Source organism: Rhineura floridana, chromosome 4 (genome assembly GCF_030035675.1).
Source record: "Rhineura floridana isolate rRhiFlo1 chromosome 4, rRhiFlo1.hap2, whole genome shotgun sequence".
In the NCBI taxonomy this organism is placed as follows: domain Eukaryota; kingdom Metazoa; phylum Chordata; class Lepidosauria; order Squamata; family Rhineuridae; genus Rhineura; species Rhineura floridana.
The window spans coordinates 155,526,304-155,547,690 of record NC_084483.1 but is presented as its reverse complement, the minus strand read 5'-3'; the positions used below and the strand labels follow the sequence as shown (position 1 = coordinate 155,547,690).

At 38.0% G+C, this 21,387-nt stretch overlaps 1 protein-coding gene across 10 annotated transcripts in view; it reads left to right on the top strand.

Annotated features, from left to right (window-relative positions):
• Positions 1-21,387, top strand: part of KIF6 (kinesin family member 6) — a 332,020-nt gene that overhangs the window by 208,715 nt on the left and 101,918 nt on the right. For all 10 annotated transcript variants that reach the window (XM_061624903.1, XM_061624906.1, XM_061624910.1 and 7 more), the window contains 2 exons: positions 3,470-3,578; positions 20,572-20,627. In XM_061624903.1, the coding sequence (XP_061480887.1) occupies positions 3,470-3,578; positions 20,572-20,627 (165 nt within the window). The remainder of the gene's footprint in view (positions 1-3,469; positions 3,579-20,571; positions 20,628-21,387) is intronic.

Here is a 21,387-nt window from a genome sequence, read left to right as displayed (position 1 = left end):
CCCTCCAGCTCATTTGGCCTATACAAATGTGAAATTGCAATAAGTTTTTTCTCTTAGTTCTCATTTTAAATGGGTGGAGTGCCACTGCATGCTTTTTGCCATTCATGCATTCCATGTGGGACCTCCCCAGTTCATGTTATTGGTCTCATATGTGCTTGTACTGTTTATGTAAAATGAAGTGTAATGTTTTTAAGTATATTTGCAGTTAAAAGTTTGTACCTTACATTTTCCTATTTCCCTGGGTGTAATGTGAATTCTATTTTTTTTAAAAAAGGCACTTTAGTCTGCAGTTAATCTCACTACAATCAGTAAAGCTATTAATGGGAATCAGTGCTTATATACATACATATAAGACTGGCTAATTTCAGTAGCATGGTGCACCATAAATGTTTGTTCAGTATTACTTTTAAATTGTCACTATTACTTTTGGGTTTAGGGAAAGTGTTGGCAGCAGTGGTTTTCAACCTTCTGTTTTTCTAGAGAACCCTTTTGACATTGGTTTTATGCTGAGGAACCCCTGAACATCGGCAATTGAACCCCTTGGCACTGTAAAATTATAGGGTGTGGTGTTTGGGGATATTCTTCATGTATGGCATCCATGCCAGTAACATCTACCAAACCTATCTGAAAGTGCATCCCAACCACTGGGGTTATATTAAGATATATTATATTAAGATAGTAGAACACAAACTTTGCATACAGACCATCCCAGTTTCAATTCCTGCCATCTCCAATTGAAAAGATCAGATAGCCGGTAGTGGGGAAAATCTCCGCGTGAGAAGCCTCTGCCTGAGTAGTCAATACCGGGCTAGACGGACAAGTAGTCTGATCTGGTATAAGACAGCTTTAAAGATCCCTTCATAAGCTTCCAGAACCTCTGGCTTCCTATGAACACAGTTTCAAAACCACTCATCTGTAGTGCTGTGGGCTTCTGTACCACTATATGCAGCACAACAGGCTGTTGACCAGTTCTGCTAGGCTCATAAGGGAGGATTGGAAGTAAGGTGTGAAAACAGGTGTTCTTCAGATGCTGCACTTCCCATCCAGGCGAAAATCTAGCTTCCTAGCAACACGGTGCTTTGCAAACCTTTGCAGTTTGAAGCTCATAAAACCCATGGATTTTGCAAACTCAGAATGAATCTGTAATCTTTTTGGCATGATAACTTCCTTTATTTATTAATTTGATTAATATATTTCATGGCATGGTATGTAGAACCATAAATGGTAAAGAAAGATGCAGGGAAAATATGCACTTTTCCTTCCATGAAAATTCCAATAGTTTTCAACATATTTCCACTGCTTTGATTTTTAACACTCTGGTTTTAATTAAGGAGACATTAATCGCTGGTTTTTAAAAAAGGCAAAGAATCCAGACTTACAGATGTTCAAGTGACATGAAAGAAAATTGTGTCTGTCGTTTTAACCATACCACTCTATCTATAAATGGCAGTTTAGTGTCCACAAAATATGTAATCTGATTCATTTTTTATAACAGTGGCTGACATGTTGTTTAAAAGAAAAAAGACCAAGAGGATCCTGGGTGGTTCAGATTATGTATTTAATGGATCATCAGTGTTAGTAAATTAGCAGCATTTTTAATTTCTTAGAAGGGCCATAGCTCACTGATGTATCATCTGCCTTTTATGCATAACGTCCTAGGTTCCGTCTTTGAGATCTATACATAGGGATGGGAGAAGCCTCAGACTGATCCTGGAGAGCTGCTGCCACTCAGAGTAGATAATGCTGATCTAGATCAGCCTTTCCCAACCTTTGGGTCCCCAGATGTTGCTAGACTACCACTCCCAAACTGATGGAGAATTTTTTTATTTTCTCCTGTGGAATCTTTGCTGGGGGTCCTTTAAGTAATCAATAACACAGGCTTAAAGCAAAAAGGTAGGCCTTTATTTCTACAAGCATATGCAGGGTCAGGAACCCCCCCCCCCGAAAGTCTGGAGAGGACTGCAACAAGGTACAGTATGTACAGATCCTTTATACCTTATTGAATACACATGTGACATTTGTTTACCAATCCCTCTTCATAACAGTTCTTCCATCTTGAAATATTTCCAACAAACCAGATAGCTTTATTTTAATGAATTCATGGATATTCATAGTTTTACAGATACCTCCCATCTTATTGTCTTCATGTCTTCTTAGATTGATGTCAATCTGTCCCCTTAACTGATATTACCACTATTCTACTGTCATAGTTACTGATGATTTTGTACTATACATTCCATTCTGTCATGGCTCCTGATCAGTCAAGCTGGTGAAGAACATCTCTAGAACATTACAACATGTTCTTTGATAATACCATGATGTAAGGCCAAGTTCAGTTCAATTAAAGTGACTGGAAATTCTATGTGAAATTCCGCTTGTAACTACCTTGCTATAGAGAAAGGTTAATTTTAAATCACCATATTATAGCTGAAAGCCACACAATATAAAGAATGAATAGGGAACACAGTAAAGGAAAAGGGGTAACTCTGAGCCAGCCACTCTCCATCAAACACAGAGGGATGAAGGAGGTAGCCCACTCCAGAATTCCTCTCACCTCGAGAACACACTTATTATATTTATGAAATAGGATTATACACATCATGCTATTATAAAATCAATATCAAGTTCAAACTTTTTCTCCCTTCCACTTTGATTCTGTTATGAAGACTTTTCCATACGAAACCAGAAATCTCTAATAATCCGCTTTCCCAAGATCAAATAGTACAAAAGATTGTACGCACTTTGTTTGGGACAGAATTCTCATTAAGGGTAGTCACTCACAATGAGGTGAACTGATTTTCATTCCCAAGCTTCTAGGATATTATGATCCTCTGGGTATATTTTCTTAATTTTATATATTTATATTAAGCAAACATATAAACAAAAAAAAGATATATGAATTCTCCAAAATCTTAACTAAACTCCACATTTTTACCATGGAAATTTAACCAGCCTTCCCAGAAAGTTGCTTTTCCTACTAAGCATGCATGCTTGCTCATCAACAATATATCATCAGTCATAAGTTAAACATACTGTCAGGCCTACCCGCTTCTCATGAGCTGTGAACTTTAAGATGAATTTGCTTTTTCTTACGATCCCAAGGCCTCTGGCCTTTTGCTTAATTTTATTATATATATGTATGTATGAATTATAGAAAAAATCCATTTTTTTCTCCATCAAATCAGTCCAAGCCAGAATGGTCAATGGTCAAAAATTATGGGAACTGTAGGTCATGACCATCAGGGGACCCAAAGGTTAGGAAAGGCTGATCTAGATGAGCCAATGTTTTGACTCAGTGTGACAGCTTCCTGTTTCTGCCTGTGTTCTATGTAGTCTGATTATATGTACTTTCAATTGTGCACAAAAGGACCAGTTCATCTTGTCTTTGTGGAATGTTTCTAAATAGTAATAAAATATTAAACCCAATTACTTCTGCAAATGATGCCATTCTGATGTATTCTCTGAGCAGGAGTGGGAGGAGAAATGTCACTTGGACACCAAGAAGCCTTTGAAATTTTCAAGAGAGATTATGCTGATAGCATAACCATCGAAGACAATAAGCAGCTCCTTAAGCAAAGGTAAGATTTCCACCAAGAACATATTCTGTGGGCAGAAATACATGACTTTGATTGGGATATAGAAAGGAGTTAAGATAAGGTGTTTAGATTTAAGCAAATAAATGATCTGATTATGTTGTGGTCTGTTGTACAATTGGATACAACAGCCATTGTATTAGTATGGCAGCTCAGGAAGGCAAAGCTTTTAACAAAGAGGTGGATGAAGTGGGAGAGTGGCAGGGCAGGATCATCAATTGTATCCAGAAATGTTACAAGAAGATCAGAAATGTTATGTCTTAAGCAGATACTCAAAACCTAATCCAAAGCACTCCAAAGAGGACAGATACACATATCCAAGAGGCAGATGCCACATGTCAACCATGTAGCATATTGATATGAATGGGTACTTCCACAGATCACATCACATACTTCTCAATCTCTACACTGTCACCTGAAGACAGCATCATACACAAAAGGCAAATACAGAGGGAACCTTGTTTACTATCAGTCAATTCCTTGCTCCTGAGCCTGGCCATCTTTCAAAAGTGATGAGACTTTATATGACTGACTTTCAGTGACTGGTATTATTATCAAGCTTCTAATAATTTTGAAGGTAATGTTTTATTCCATTGTGTATTTTGAAATACTGTTAATTCCCTGACCCTTGAAGAATTGGGCAGTATAAATGTCTGAATAAGTACATGCATATTATTAATTAAAACAACATTCTTAAAAGGGAAGTAGAGTAGGGGTCCCCAAACTGTGGTCCGTGAACCACTAGTGGTCCACAAGCTTCATTCAGGTGGTCCACCACATCTCTACATTAAATATTCATATTGATTTTTAATTGTATGTTATTGCTTCTTTGGTTTTGTTATATTGCATTTTATTAAATTACAATTTGAATTGTATGAAATGCAAATTGTAATACAATAGTCCAATATAAGAAATAAAGAAGCTGTAAAAATTAAAATTTTAATTAAAATTAAAAATCATATTACATGTAGCACAGCACATTACAATTGCTACAACAGGCAGAAAAATCATTAAGTGATCCACCAAGTTCCTCAGCAATTTTCAAGGTGTCTGTGGAGGGAAAAGTTTGGGAACCACTGCTCTAGAGTTTATACAAAGGATTTGTTAAGGTTCTACTTAAGTAATACATTTATAGTCTTAAAAGCGGGTGTAAAACTTGATTTCAAGTTCTCTGTCTTATCTGTTTTTGTGAAACAGTGTGATCAGCTTCCAAATTTTATGTATCAAATTGCGAATACAAATTTGGAGCAACAAAAATGCCTGTATATATAGAATTTGTTGGACAATTAGTGCTCCTGACAATGTTTTTTTTATTGCATTAATTTATATAAAAAAGTGAGGCTTACAATAGGCTGTTTACCATACTCCATGTGTGCAGTATTTTCTGCATAGCTCAAGACTTGGCAGGTCTTATAGTTATATAGCATGACGGGCTCACTATATGACTGACTGTTTGAATATAATTTCCTTGGAGAAAAATTCCACCATAATATACATTTTGTAACTCAGTCTTTGGGAGCATAATTTCAAATGCCATCCTGAAATCCTTAAAAGGTTGAAGAGTGGTATTAATAAATGTTTTGAATAAAGGTGTACCCTGCTTTTCCTTCAAAAAGGAAGCACAAAATGGCTAACATCATACAAAAACAAATAAAATAGTGAAAGGTAAACAACATGAAACATTATTTGACAGTAAGAATGGTATTGTACACCTATAGACATTCAGTTCCACATTTTAAAAACACTAATTCAGCTAATAAACAAACATAATAAATAACATATCAACAAAAAGGTGACAGTATAATAAACCATATTTTAGGCAAAAATACAGACATCCTCCCAGTCTTGCAGCCAATACACTAAATCACTTTGATATATCACTAAAGGGAAAAAAATCTACTCTAGAGCCAGCAGATGCCAAGAGAAGAGTGAGGCACAACAAATAAATATAGTAATAGCACAGAATAAAAAGGGCCACCTAACCCCAAAACACCCTATGTCAAAGCTGATCACAAGGTAATACAATGTGAGTTGCTGGAAACCACAAGTGGGGAGAGTGCTTTTGAGCTCAGGTTCTGCTTGCAGGCTTCTCGTGGGCATCTGGCTGGCCTCTGTGAGACCAATTTGCTGAACTAAATGGGTCTTTGGCTGATCCAGCAAGCCCATTGTATGTTAAAGCAGTTGCCAGCCAGTATTGGCAATACTGAATTCGATGGACCAATGGCCTGACTCAGTATAAGGCACCTTTCTGTGTTCCTGTGCAGTAGTAGGAAGGGTGAGTATCCAGTTGTTGTTTAATTGACAGTTGTTGTTTCACCCTATTATACAGCCACAAGAGTGGCTGTATACTATAGTCAGCGGGGATTTTTCACATGCTGCAATGTTAAATGGAAAATATCCCCCCATGCCATTCTGATGCTTCCCATAAGCTCATTTCAAAACAAAACTTTACATAACTTATAGTCCTGAACTCAGAAACGCTTGCTTAACAACCCTGTCAATTTTCATGGCAATACACAAAACAGTCAGAGAGAATCGAGAGTTCAAAGTCTAGAAAGAGTGAAAAAAACTCAGAGCCCTTTTGGACTTTTTTCTGCGCGTTCTCATAATCTGTTGAAATTCATTAAAAATCAGCCATGTTCACAGAGTACCTGTAATCCTAATACTGACCTTGCCCCATTCTCTGACCTTCATCTACTGCAGTTTAAAAGTTAAAAAAATGCCTGGTTGATTTTTAATTAATTTAAGAAATTTTGGCTGGAAGCCTATTATAACACGGGGCATGCTCAGTGATTTGGATTCTTGCATTGAGCAGAGGGTTGGACTTGATAGCCTTATAGGCCCCTTCTAACTCTACTATTCTATGATTCTACTAGTAAGAGTAAAATTGCTATATTCTGACTATTTAACAATCAGTGCTTCTCAGTTGTTTTGAAGTGAGAGCCAACAGAAAGCACAAAAAAGTCACATCAGTAGTTAACACTAATAAGAAAAAAAAACACCTTGCCGTTCAAGAAAGTACCTATAGCCAACAGATATTTCTATCAAACTTCAAAAAGCAGGGAAATTGGGACTTCCGGGAAGGGTGACTTAGCCTGTGCCTGCTTTTGAGACGGGCTCCTGCCTCAAAAGAAGCTTATTCAGATATATCAGTCAGTTTTTTCTTTTTTTTTGACTGATTAAACTTCTCCCGGGTAGGGAGAAACGAAGAGATTAACCTCAAAGCCTATTTTTGTTGGGACGACCAGATCTCATTAATTTATGGGACGAGGTCCAGCCGACGAAGGTGGGACGGATTTTCAACAGCAAGCTCTATCTGTTAAAGCGAACGTTCATCTTATCTTCTAAGAGAGAACGCATTAACAGGCAAGCACCCTTCTTTCTATATTTTTCTTTTACTTGACTTAAATTGTTGCTGTTTAAAAGAGATTTGCCAGATTGATCGGTTTTTGACATCTCACTGGGGAGCCGTAACTTCTCTCTGCTACGCACTAATTAATAGCTTATCTCTGTTTTTGTTGCAAAAAGCTGTCCTGGATTTGCATTCTAAAGATACACACAGAAGAGGGATTTCTATTCCAGATTTTTATTTTGAAAAATATTATACTGTTTTGAGACTACTCTCTTTTTGGTCTATTTTATTTTGACGAATCTGTTTCTTGACGATTGCCATTAATTGTTTCGATCCTGGGAACTGCATTTTGTTTACTTAACTATTGGAGAGATAAGGCTGTCTGCTCTGTTTATACTGTGATGTCACCAAGTTTGGAGTATTAACCCAATTGTTGCTGAAATAAGAAGTGGTTTTCCTATATTTTTCTTTTAAAATGGCAATTAAGAAAGTGGCTGAGAATCTGGAAATAACTATGTTTCAGAAAATAATGGATGAGATTGAGATAACGAAAATTGAATTGAGTAAAATGAAGCAGGAGATTAAAGATATAAGGGTCCCTGTGAGAGAGGTGACCCTGGAAGGGGTCCCTGTGAGAGAGGAGACCCCGGAGATTGGAACAGGGGTCCCTGTGAGAGAGGAGACCCTGGAGACTGGAATAGGGGTCCCTGTGAGAGAGGAGATCCCGGAGATTGGAACAAACGTGGAACAGGAACAAGATTTGGAGTCTATGGACTTTAGAAATAAAATCTATTGTTTGGAACTCAATGTTATCTCTGAAGAAATTAATGAAGATTCTAGAGATAAAGTTATCAATGGCATGGATTATCTTCTGGACTGGAATGATGTGATGGAGCCCAATATAGAGAAAATCTATGGAATTAACTGCAGCCATGTGACAATGGAAAAACTTTTAAGAGATGACCCAGTGTGTTTTGAAAAAAAGAACAGAGATATGATTTTACAGCAGTATTTCAGCAACCTATTCAGAATGGATGGCAAGAAAATATTTGGGATAGAGGTAATTCCCATCAGACTCTTACTATATGACTATGGCTTTGACAGCAAGATTATTATGGAATACTGATAATGGAAGATTGGATATTGAAATTACTGGACTTAACAAGACTACTGAAGATGGAAGATGGAAAATGGAACTAATAGAGATAATAGAACAATGGCTACTGAAATTACTGAACCTAACAGATTCTGATGTGATGGATTAATTGAAATGTTTATTTTGACTATGGTTATGACAATAAGATTATCATAATTAGTAATGAGATGGATTAATCGATATGCTTATCTGGAAAAAAAAATTGATAGATATATTTCTTAAAGAATTGAAATCTCTCTTTGACTTTTTGTGGAAAGAATAAAGTAATGTTTATGAGATTTGATGATTAAGTAAGATAACTACTGGAGGAAAGTGATTTTATAATATGACTTAAGAGACAGGATTGCTATATATTATAGACTTATAACTGATTTGATCTTTGACAAATGGGAAGTCAATATTTTACTCTTTATTTTTTATTTTTGTTTTTTTTTTCTTTTTTTCTTTTTGTTTAACTATTTTTGATTTTGTTTTTTGTCTTTGAATGTTTTATGATTTTGTTTTGTATGTTTTATGAAAATTTGAATAAAAATTATTGAAAAAAAAAAAAAAAAAAAGCAGGGAAATTGGGCAGCTACAGTGAAGGCACCAGGGGAACAGGAGACCTGAACTCCTCTCTGAGATATTGTACTGCCCTACAAAGTTGTCAAAATGCAAACACAATTTGGGTTGGTCTTTCACAGTCCAATCCACTTGCTGTGTTGCTTGGAATAATTTGGTAAGATGTGCCTCTGAGCATATGGTGAGTGGTGGCAACACCTGTAATCAGCCCAAATAATAGAAAGAAGACATGTCCTGTGCTGATCTTGTTTTAGCCAGGAGGAAGCAACATTATCAAGACAGTTGATATAGTTCAGATGGTCACTTTAAATATGTCTGATTTACTTTACAATTTTAGTGAAGTTTTCTATAGGAACTAATTTTCTTTTGCTTTTTTTTCTATGAATATGTGAAGTACAGCAACACTTTGCAAAATTTATACTAAAAAAACTCCATACATAATTGTGGAATAATGGCACTGACTTCTGCAAAATAGTCTCCAGTGGACCTCAGAAGTGTCTCAATTTGCACAAGATAAAACAGTGGGAGGTGAAATATATTCTAGCAAAATTCTAGGTGTGCTCTGTGTTTTTAATTGATCGTGAACACCTTGCCTTAAATAAAGTGGTTTAAACATAGCAGGCTGAAAACATGCATCCTCTTTTTTCCAACAACTAGAGTCATTGCTAAAGTAGCAGCATATTGTAATCAGTCTGATTTTACATTAAACTGCAGTTTCAGGTCCAACTGTTAATGCACCCAAAATTGAAATAGACCATAACCTCCAGTTTGAAACAAAAAAGGCTATCTTCACCATCATATGACATTGACCAATAAAAAGGCTTTGAAATTAATAAAAATAAATTTGACACAGATTTCTAGGATGAATAATGAGGGAAATAAAATGTTCTAGTTTAGATTATCTGTAGAAACATTAGTAACACAGGAAAGAAACAAAGTAAGAAGAACACCAACAAACATACAAAAATATAATTCTCCATCTTTGGAGATGGCAGGTGTTGCCACCACTCACCATATGCTCAGAGGCACATGTTACCAAATTTTCCCAAGCTACACAGGAAGTGGATTGGACTGTGAAAGAGCAACCCAAATGGTGTTTGCATTTTGACAACTTTGTAGGGCAGTACAATATCTCAGAGAGGAGTTCAGGTCTCCTGCTCCCCTGGTGCATTCACTATAGCTGCCCAATTTCCCTGCTTTTTAAAGTTTGGTAGAAATATCTGTGGGCTATAGGTACGTTCTTAAACCGCAAGGTTTTTTGCCTATTAGTGAATTGACAATTGTTGTTTCACCCTAATCCATCTTCCAGGGAAGCCAGTGCCTCTTATATGTGGGATTGTACAGAGACCAGAAAGAAGAATACACATGTTTAACCCCAGTTGTTTTTTAAATGACACTCAATGCAGTCAGACATCTTGCTTGGCTTTCCCTATATAAGATTAAAGTGTCTAATGCCTCGATGGTGATGAGAAGGACCTGCATAGGAAGGTGCTAACTTCGCCTCATACCTCATGCTTCAGGCACAAAAGAGAGGGTGAGTGTGTTCTTTCACTCTGAGGATCCAGAAAGTTCCAAATTATGATCTACGCAAATACAGTTTGATGTGTGTGAGCACATAATGGAGACACTTTGTTGGACCAAAAAATAGCACACCAGTACTTTTAACAAATAAGTAATAAATGAACAGAACACCATTCAAAGAACAATAGTTATTTTAAACAACAGTTTTCTTCCTCTATATTAGCTCATGCCTCTTTAGAGAAACCACACCCACACCTTAAAACTCGCAGCTTCTTAATATTCTGGCATTGCATATTGGCTCTATTCCGGGAGTTCTATGTGATACGACATTCATGGAATTTTTTTGACCTCTTTCTTCTCCCGTTTCTAACTCTCCTGTGGAAATTTATCATCTAGTGCATTAGGTAAAACACTTTGAGAGTCTTCAGTAAAAAGTATTAGAATAGGAGAGATAATTAATATTCAGATCACAGAATTATGGTGACTCTTCAGGAAATTCCATCACAGCTCCAAACAATGCCTGTTCAATGATTCATAATTTTCCATCTCTACATTTGGCATTTAAATATGGCAGATTTCCAGAACTCATTGGACACAAGGAGAAGCATGGGAATTCTGGAGATAAACATAGGTACTTAAGACAGATGTCTTGCATCTCTTTTCATAGTCTTTTCACACATTATACTCTTATCCTTCTTGTAACATCTGTTTTTGATTTTTCTTTTTTGGGGGTTATGCCTTCTTTTATTATATTGTTTATTCTGATAACTATCTTTCATTCCACCAGAGACGTTATGTTCGGAACCATCACATACGTGATCAATCATTATCTTCAGCCAGAGTGACAGATGCTCAACACTTTTGGAAATGATTTATTCATGAAATACATGTTATAGAAGATTTATATTCTATCTTTCTGTCCCATTTAAAGGACCTTCAAGGCTGCTACTAGTCATGATAAAAACAGTCTATACAATACAAATGCAAAACTACCTTACATGGCAGCAGTTGAGAAATCAGATTTCACAGCATATCCAGACCAAATGTTCAGGTCACTCAAGAGATAGTTCATAGACAAATGCATCATTTTAACCACCAACAAAAAACAGGGAGTGACAAAATCAGTCAGTCTACTGGGGCAGCAAGTTCCACACCCTGGGTGCCTGCACCAAGAAGGCCCTGTTTAATATTCCCATCCTCCACTACTCAGATGGCAGGAGAATGTGAAGCCATGCCATCCTCAAAGATAAAAGTGTATGGGCTAGATCATATGGGAAGACGCAGCTCTTTCAGATACCCTCTTTCCCAACTGGTCGCAAATTAGTCTACTATATTTATCTATTCTTTGTGTTGTATTCTGAAAGTTTTCTTTCAGAATGGTATAAATGTACATTCTTGCTTACCATGGATATAATAAAAGGGAAACCAGGGCATGTGTTACTATTTAACACTGCAGAAACATGAGGCAAGATAGTAATTCCATCTTTTGTTTTGCACCACCATTTGCAAATCCTGAGTTCATTACCGTTCTATTTTTTTCAGAATCCATGATTTTGCAGAGGATATGTTTCTACTACAATGTATTGTGTGGCCCTAGTAATAATCATGTAAATAATCATGCATGAAATATAGTCCTATCATGTCTATGGTTTCACTAACAAACTATATTCTGAGTAGATATATATAGGAAAGCGCTGCACATCTAATATCAGCATAACGCATTGTCACATTCATGGAGATTTCTGTATATGTCAGGCAAACAGAGCAATGACATCTTGTTGCTATTTGCAGAGCACATTAGCAAAAGAGGTTTGGAACTCCCAATACATCACACTTGTTCAAAACAAACTCCTCAGTTCTGCTCTGTAATTTGGAGCATAGCTGCTGAACCACCACTTGTACAGATACTCACTGACCCAGCCACTGTTCAAATTACTAAGTAAGGATTATATATACAACACATTTCAAAGTTAACATAACTTTATTCTAAATGTAAACCTCTTGTATGCCAATATTACTATATGCAGTAGGATTGCCATGTTTCTCATTCTATGCTTGGCATTTGGTTCGCAATTATTTTTACTCCACTGTATTTTCTCTCTTTGGCTTCTTCCTCCATTCCCTTTAAAAACGTTTGGGTGGATTTTGCCATAGACCACTAGAGCAATTTATATGTTTTGTAGCACTTGGAGATATTTGCATAGCTCCCTTTTATAGATTTCCTTAAGCTATTCTGTGGTAGTGGCACTGCCCACCACTCCTGACCACACTAGTATTATCTCTTCAGGCACCTTATCTTAAGAACATAAGAACATAAGAAGAGCCTGCTGGATCAGGCCAGTGGCCCATCTAGTCCAGCATCCTGTTCTCACAGTGGCCAACCAGGTGCCTGGGGGAAGCCCGCAAGCAGGACCTTCTAGTTTGCTTCCAAATTGCTTCCAAATTGCTTGCAACTTGTCAGTATCCTTAATCATAAAACCATAGCATTGGAAAGAATAAAAAAGGATCAAACCAACCCTCTGCCATAAAAAGAAATCTACCAATACCTCCCACAATCAGTGCACATGATCCAGACTACACTGTCCTGCAAGTAGAGAACAAATGCACTGCAGAAGGTGCATAAAGGAATCCTTCATTCCTTCATGAGTCTGATGAAGTAGAAAAAAGCTCATCCCAAAAAATCCACAACTTGAAATCTTGTCAGCTGAGCTGTATTCCAGACTGCTTAACTAACTCCAGAGAGGTAGCTGAAGAAGTGGCTACATGAAGAGTGTCATGGCTAATAGATATATTGTGGCCTAAGGTTTGGTGTTCTAAATCCCACTCCAACAAAATGTTTTCATTTGGGAGATATATATACATACACATGGGTCAGTGGTGGCTTGTGAGATGCTGCAGAGGATAGCAATGGCTCATGGCTGCTCAACGCTAACTGAGCAGGAAGAGGGTCCCCACACCTTGTTGCATGGTGGCAGTAGAGATAGGGATAGTTAAGCTGCACTGTACAGATGTGCTGCTGCTGAATTGCCATCTGCATCTGACATATATATATGTGCTTATAGGACAGAGGTGACTAACCCGTGACCCTCCAGATGTTGTTGAACTCCAATTCCCATCAGCTCCAGCCAGCATAGCAAATGGTCAGGGAAAATGGGAGTCATAGTCCAATAACATCTGGAGGGTCATTCAGCAGCAGCACACCTGCACAATCCACCTCCATCTGCCCCTGTCTTCGTTGTTGCCATATGATATCCATCAATAAGTGAATGCTTAGGATGGCATGGGAGACTAGAGAGGTAGGAAGAAACAGGTGAGTTGCTGGAAAGAAGATAGGCCCTTTCCTCCTGGAAGCCAGAAAACCTATTGGCTAATATGGGTCTTCCTTTTGTGAGGGAATCTGGAAGCAGGCTGTGCCCTGTATTCCTCTGTGAGGAAAACAGGAGGATCCAGGAGATTGGTTGCTGGAGCTGTATATGTCCAAATGGTATATAAGCAATATATAAATTAATAAATAATAATAATAATAAAGTTTAACTTATTAGTTCACCTTATCTCTGATCCAGTTATGTAGCGTATCAATTTCATCAACCCTGCCTCTAAACCCAGGTTGGTGAAATGTCTCTTTTTCACAGTTTGCAAGTAGTCCCTTAGATTATATGAAGCACATAAACATAATTTTTAAAATGAGCACAAATGTTTCCATAACTTCTGCCCTGCATGCATCAGAAGCAGACTGTTGAGAAATCTCCCCAGTAAAGCCCAATTATCCATATTGGGTTCTGCCCTTAAAGCAAGTGGATATGTGCAAATAAGGATGTGGAGTCCTAAAGTACTAGCTGCTTACAATATGAAAGAAAAAGTGACTAATTGAGAGGAGACTGTTGCCCAGGCTGTGCCTCTCATGTGGAAAAGTGCTATTTCTTAGCTTTGTTCCACTGCTCATTTTGATAGACAAAAATGGAACTTGTGGGTTTTGCCAATAGCTTCTGCTAGACCAACTTTTGCCCAGATAATCAGTTAAACCTAAGTCTCTGCTAACATTTAAATGTTATATCTTTAGTCTGTACAATGATGATTATACACATCTGAGTAACCATTCAAAATTTCATGACAAGGGTACTGCCATGGCCACAAAATCCTAACAGTATGAGTCATCCCACAGGTGTCCATTGCATTTATTGCAATGATCTTTAAATATACTTTTAATCCCTAGTTCCGTCCTGTAGTGCAGCTTTCCCCAACCTAGTGCCAGCCCTCCATACGTTTTAGACTACACAACAATTCACATTAACCTTGATCATTGGCCATGCTAGCTGAGGCCATTTTAGATCCAAATCAACTCTGACCATTGGTCATGCTGGCTGGGTCTGATGGAATCGGACTCATAAAAATCTGGGGTGATATTCTAACTACTAACCCATCCCATCAGTGGAAGGATTAGTGCTATCACAACAGGACTTTCCCCCCTCTCTGCACCTCTTGTCCTCCCCAGATCTGCTCTGGAGGGTTGGGGAAACCCCTAGAACAGATTTAGGGGGTGTACGGGGGAAGAGGGCAAAGTCCCATTGTGCTAGTGATAATCCTTGCACTGACAGCATCCTGACTTAGCACTACATTGGATACAACCCCTGGAGGGCACCAAACTAGGGAAGGCTGCTGTAGTTGATTTTCCACTGGCTTCCTTTTGTTCAGCTATGAAATAGCTAGACCTGTCCTCTTAGCCTATTTTAGTCTTCAGGTTAGTTCTGCGTTGTTCAGAAATGAGACATAACTGTTAGGATATTTCTGTGGGGTTTCAGCATCCACAAATATTTAACACCATCTGCAGAAATGGGGCCTAATAATAGTAATCATAAAAATGTAGAAGGAAGCCAGACCATAAATCACATGGTCTTCAGAGTCTGTATTCTAATGCCCAGAATATGGGAAACAAACAAGACAAACTGGAACTCTTAATACAGGAGGGTTAATGTGACTTAATAGGTATAACTGAAACTTGGTGGGATGACTTCCATGACTGGAATACAGCAATTAAAGAATATAACTTGTTCAAAAAGAACAGAATGAATAGAAAGGCAGGGGGAGTCGCACTATATGTTAAAATATATATATTCCCCACGCAGAAATACAGGAGGACGAGCTTGGTAGCTCCAATGAGAGTATCTGGATTAAAATAGATGGAGCAAGGAATAAAAGGAGCATGATGGTTGGAATCTACTACCGGCCACCCAATCAAGGAGAAGATGAAGATGAAGCTTTTGAAAAGCAAACTGCCAATGTTTCGAGGAGGCATGATATAGTAGTAATGGGGACATCAATTACTCCAATATCTGTTGGGAGACAAATTCTGCCAAACACAGCCCCTCCAAAAAATTCCTGACTTGTGTTGCTGATAATGTTCTCCTACAGAAAGTGGAGAAAGGAACTAGAGGATCAGATATCCTTGACTTGATTTTAACCAGTAGAGATGACTTAGGCTGCAATCCAATACAAGTCTACTCAGAAATAAGCTCCATTGGGTTCAATGGACTTACTCCAAGGTAAGTGTGTATTGCACCCCTTAGTGGATGCAGTCGCAGTTACAAGAACTCTGGGGGGAAGTGACCATGTTATACTAGAGGTCTTGATTTTAAAAGCTGAGAGTATCCATATGCGTATCCTGGACTTCAGGAAAGCTGATTTTTACAAACTCAGAGCGATGAAAGTAAGGTCCTATGACAAGTGACCCTAATGAGAAAAGGTGTCCAAGATGGATGGGAGTTTCTAAAAAAGGAAATTCTAAAGGCACAATTGCAAATAATTCCAACAAGGAAAAAAGGTGGAATACAGCAGAAGAAGCCAAAGTGGCTTCACAAAAAGCTTAGAGATGACCTGAAAACAAAAAAAGGACACATATAGGAAGTGGAAAGAAGGCCAGGCCACAAAGGATGAGTGCAGACAGGTAGCACAGAAATGCAGAGATGGAATCAGGAAGGCTAAAGCTGAGAATGAGCTCAGGTTAGCGAGGGATGCTAAAAGCAATAAAAAAAGCTTTCTTCAGGTACATGCATAGTAAAAGAGAGAAAAGAAATTGTGGTTCATTTACTCAAGGAGGATAGCAAAATAATGACAGATGACAAAGAAAAAGCAGATGTGCTCAGTTCCTACTTTGGCTCAGTCTTTTCCTAAAAGACCCTCCTTGCAAACATGTAGTACAAGTTCAAGGCGGAGGATTGCAACTTGAGACTGATAGACAAATGGTCAAGTAGTATCTAATTACTTTTAAACAAGTTCAAATCTCCGAAGTCTGATGAACTGCATCCTAGAGTAATGAAGAAATTGGCTGAAGAACTCTCAGAACCACTGTCTATTAACTTTGCGAAATTATGGACGATGGGTGAAGTACCAGATGACTGGAGGGGGGCTAATATTGTCCCTATCTTCAAAAGGGACAAAAAGAAGGAACGTCAAAACTATAGACCAGTCAGCCTGACATGAATCCCTGGGTAAATTCTGGAGCAGATTATAAAGTGGTCAGTCTGTAAGCACCTTGAAAACAATGCAGTGATTACTAGAAGCCAACATGGATTTATCAAGAACAAATCCCACCAGACTAATCTTATCTCATTTTCTGATCAGGTAGCTTTCCTGGCAGACTGTGGGAATGCTGTGGACATATCTTTACTTCAGCAAAGCGTTTGACAAAATGCCCTATGATATTTTGATTAGCAAGCTAGCTAAATGTGGGCTGGCTGGAACAACTATCAAGTGGATCAACAGTTACAGAATCATGCTCAAGGAGTGCTTATCAATGGTTCCTTCTCAAATGGGGGGAAGTAATGGGTGGAGTACTGCAGGCTTCAGTCGTGGGCCCAGTGCTCTTCAACATTTTTATTAATGACTTGGATGAGGAGGTTCAGGGAATGCTTATCAGATTTGGAGTTGATACAAAATTGGGAGGGATAGCTAATAACCTGGAAGACAGAAACAACATTCAAAGGGATCTTGATAGGCTGGAGCATTGGGCTGAAAACAACAGAATGAAATTAAACAGGGATAAGTGCAAAGTTCTACACCTGGGAAAAAGAAACCAAATGCACAGTTGTAAGATGATTCAGCAATACCACATGCAAGAAGGATCTTAGAGTTGTTGTTCACAAGCTGAATACTAGCCATAGTGCCATGTGGCTGCAAAAAAGGCAAATACTATTTTAGGCTGCATTAACAGAAATATAGTTTTCAAATCGCATACAGAATTAGTTCCCCTCTATTCAGCATTTGTTATGCCTCCTCTTCAGTACTGCATTCAGTTCTGGACACTGCAGTTTAAGAAGGATGCAGACAAACTGCAACAGTTTCAGAGAAGGGCAACAATGATGATCAGGGGACTGGAAACAAAGCCCTATGAAGAGAGACCGAAAGAACTGGGCATGTTTAGTCTTCAGAAGACAAGATATGATAGCACTCTTCAGGTACTTGAAAGGTTGTTACACAGGAGAGGGCCTGGATCTCTTCTCAATCATTCCAGAGTTCAGGACACAGAATAATAGGCTCAAATTACAGGAAGCCAGATTTTGGTTGAACATCAGGAAAGACTTCCCAACGGTTAGAGCAGTACAACAATAGAACCAATTACCTAGGGAGGTGGTGGGCTGTCCAACACTGGAGACATTCAAGAGGCAGCTGGACAACCATCTGTTAGGTATGCTTTAAGTTAGATTCCTGCATTGAGCATGGGTTGGAGTTGATGGCCGTATAGGCCCCTTCCAACCCTACTATTCTATTCAGAATTTGTTAGGGATATTTTTTCGATACAATACAATGTGTGTGTTCCAGTGATCTCTATTTAATGGTGATGGTTCTAATTATTTGTTGCCAGTCCTTGGTAGGTCACCCATACTTTGTTGTATTTTGCCTTTTGAGGAGATTTTAGGGTGCCTTTAACATGTATTAGCATAAGTTACTAGTTTTCCATCCTTCAGATTTTAGCCTATTCCCTAAGATCTCCAGAAGTTACATTTCAGAGTTTGGAGATGCATGCAACTTGTATTTACTGCAAAATCATGAACACTAAAGGACAGTTCAATGTTCCAACTAACATGGCCACCACTGCTCTGGAGCTTAAACCAGTGTAACTAATTAGACTGTGTGCTCTCCCAAGCAGTGACATCTAAAGCACAGTAATACCAGTAGAAAAAAAGAGACAATTAAGGCAATTTCCTCAGAGCCTAACACGGGGGTGGCTAGTCAATGACCCTCCAGATGTTGTTGAACTCCAATTCCCATTAGCCCCAGCCAGCATTGCCTGTTGTTAGGGATGATGGGAGTTGTAGTGCAGCAACATTTGGAGGGTCAAAAGTTAGTTACCCCTTCCTTGGCAAATCCATCACAGGGCCTTTTCAGTGGTGGCTCCCCATTTGTGGAATGCCCTCTTCAATGAGGTGCATCTCTCTCCTTCACTATTGACTTTTGGTTGAAAGGAAGTTGAAAACATTCCTGTGTTTACCCAGGCATTTGATGACTGGAGGGGACTGTTCCTGGCAACCTGGAGATGGAAGGATGTTTTTAAACAGTAACTGTATTTTAGAATGTTTTTAAACTGTTTTGAGAATGCTTTTGTTTTTGTTGCTGTGAAATTGTTATGTTTTGTTGCTGTTAAATTGTTATGTTTGCCAGCCTGGGATCCTTCGGAAGGAAGGGTGGGATATACATTTAAGAAATAATAATAATAATAATCACCCGCCAATACAACAATCAAATATGCACATCAGGAGAAATTTTCACTAAAATGCTGATGATATTTTCATGAGGAGGTGTTTTTTTTAATGGCAAAATGTGGAGAACTGAACTTAAGTCTGGAAAAATAAGAAACAGAGAGAAACCAGATTGACAGATTCACCTATCTCTAGGCTGAACTAATGTATATAGGGAAAGGTGCTTCCTGAAATGCACAGCCCCAAGCTCTTTGGGGCTTTATCATTGTGCCTGGAAGCTAATAAGTGAAGCATTGGTGTAATACGCCTCCTGCAGCAGAAGCCACTGCATTCTGCACCAGCTGCTGCTTGGAAATGCTCATCTATAGCGTAGAATATGTGTAGAATATATTACAAATTTAAATCTGTGAGGTTATCAAAGCATGATCCTTGTTCTCCAGGAAGCAGCTAGGATATTATGCCTAGCTAATACAAATAACTGCACAAATGTAATTCCCACATTCACAGTTATAATACAGTCATCTACCAGAGTGGAAGAAGGAAAATGTAATAGATTATGGAAACAGTAGTGCTTGTTAGTACATAAAGTTATAAAGAATGTTTGTTTTACAGTTAGAACAGAATTCCAGAGCACCACTTTGGCCAGACCACTGGGTTAACATCTATAACCTTGCAAAATGAGTCACAGGACTTTTTTTCATGGTTTTCCTTTTTAGCACTCCTGAGCAATACGTGGGTTAATTACATGAGTACAGCATGGAGGAAAGTACTCCAATCTACCAAATCACTGGTGCCATTTCCTGCAGCATGCATGCTTTCCCCTTGGGTTTCCATCCAAGAACTTATTTGGGTCAATCATGTTGTCAAGCAAGCCAAAATAGTATGCATGCAAAACTTCTTTTAGTTAAAGCTTAATGAGGAAACCAGACGTGCATGGTTGATGCTTTTTTAAAAAAAATGATTCTGGAAAGGAGCAGAATTTTGGTTAGAAATATGCTTTAAAAGAAATGTAAATTTATTTGTTCTTTGTTTGAAATTGCCCAAGCCAACTTTGTTGATAGTTGGTTTTTGTTTTTGTTTATTATTGTAGTTCTTACCACCGTCACCTCTTTTTTTTAACATTAAAATAATTCAGCAGGTATTTTGAAATTTGCTAGAACAATTTTTAAAAGGAAAAATGCAATTGCTACAAACAAAGACTGTGCTTTAAAAAAAAAAACAGTAAAGGGAGGTGAGGAGTCTGAAACTTTCACCAAAATAGTATTTTTCAGAATGTACAATGAAACAAAAAAGGTAAAAAGAATGTTTTATCACGTGATTCTGAAACTGGGTGTATATGGGGAGGAAAAACAAACAGAGGCGAACCAGAAAGCAATTGATTCTTACTTGCATAAAAAACAGATTATGGAACAAGTAAATGAAGGACATCTCACAAGTTTGTTATTGTTATCTGTGAAGTTCGTTATTGCTATCTGTGAACAGTGCATGGTAATTACTGTAACATTTTTTCAAGGGGTGTTATTTGGTCATGGATTTTTAAAAACTATCTCAGTTTGAATGTTGTTCAAGAATAAACTCAGATACAGTTTAACTTAATAGGCAATCCACACATAGAAAAGAATGTTGATCTGTTGAACAGTATGTACCCCTAGTTTTATTTTTCAATAATCTAACATGTACTGTTTTGATTACTAGGTTTGCTGAAGCAAAATCTTTGGGAGAAAAAGTAAACGAAATAAGAAACAAAATCAGTAAGTATATCAGTGCATATTCTGTGCTCTGTTATGATGTCTACATGTCTAGCTTACATTAGTGAAGTAATTTTAAAGGGCTTTTAAACTCAATTCTCATCAGAGAAAGTCTGATGCTGGATGCTACTGCTAGTTATCACATCTGCTGATCTTTCTTGACCTCTTAAGCCCCTGCTACCATAGTTTATTTTTCTGGCGAAAGAAGCCAGCCAGAACATAGTGAAACAGTGTATTGAGAATACAGTAAGATCTCGAGGGCTTTATGTAAGAAGAAGAACGCTGAGAAATTCTTGGCTGCAAAGCAGCAAAATAGATCTATATAACTATGACCCATCAAAGGTATAAACATTTTTTCAGCCAAATCTTACCTTCAACCAGGAGTGCTAAAATCCAGATGCTCAACAGTCACTGGCATTCCCCCACCACCACCTATGTCCTGAAAAATCTTGTTGAAAAAAGTTTGGGGGGGAAACAGGAAGGGGGGCATTTCTGCTTTTAATGCTGAAACATATCAGACTGGGTTGGAATGTTGCCAATCCAAGTTCATATCTATGCTTATCTATGAGGCCCATAGGAAGCTTTGCCTGATCTATCTTTACCTGATTTTTGTGAAGATAAAGTGCTCTTCTGAACTCCTGGTAGAAGGGCAAGATACAAATGTAAATAGTAATGATAAAATAATAATAAAAAATTAGATCCAGAATGATTAAAGTAGGATTTCTGGTAAAGATTTTTCAAAGTTTCTGTAACATGCAGTCAT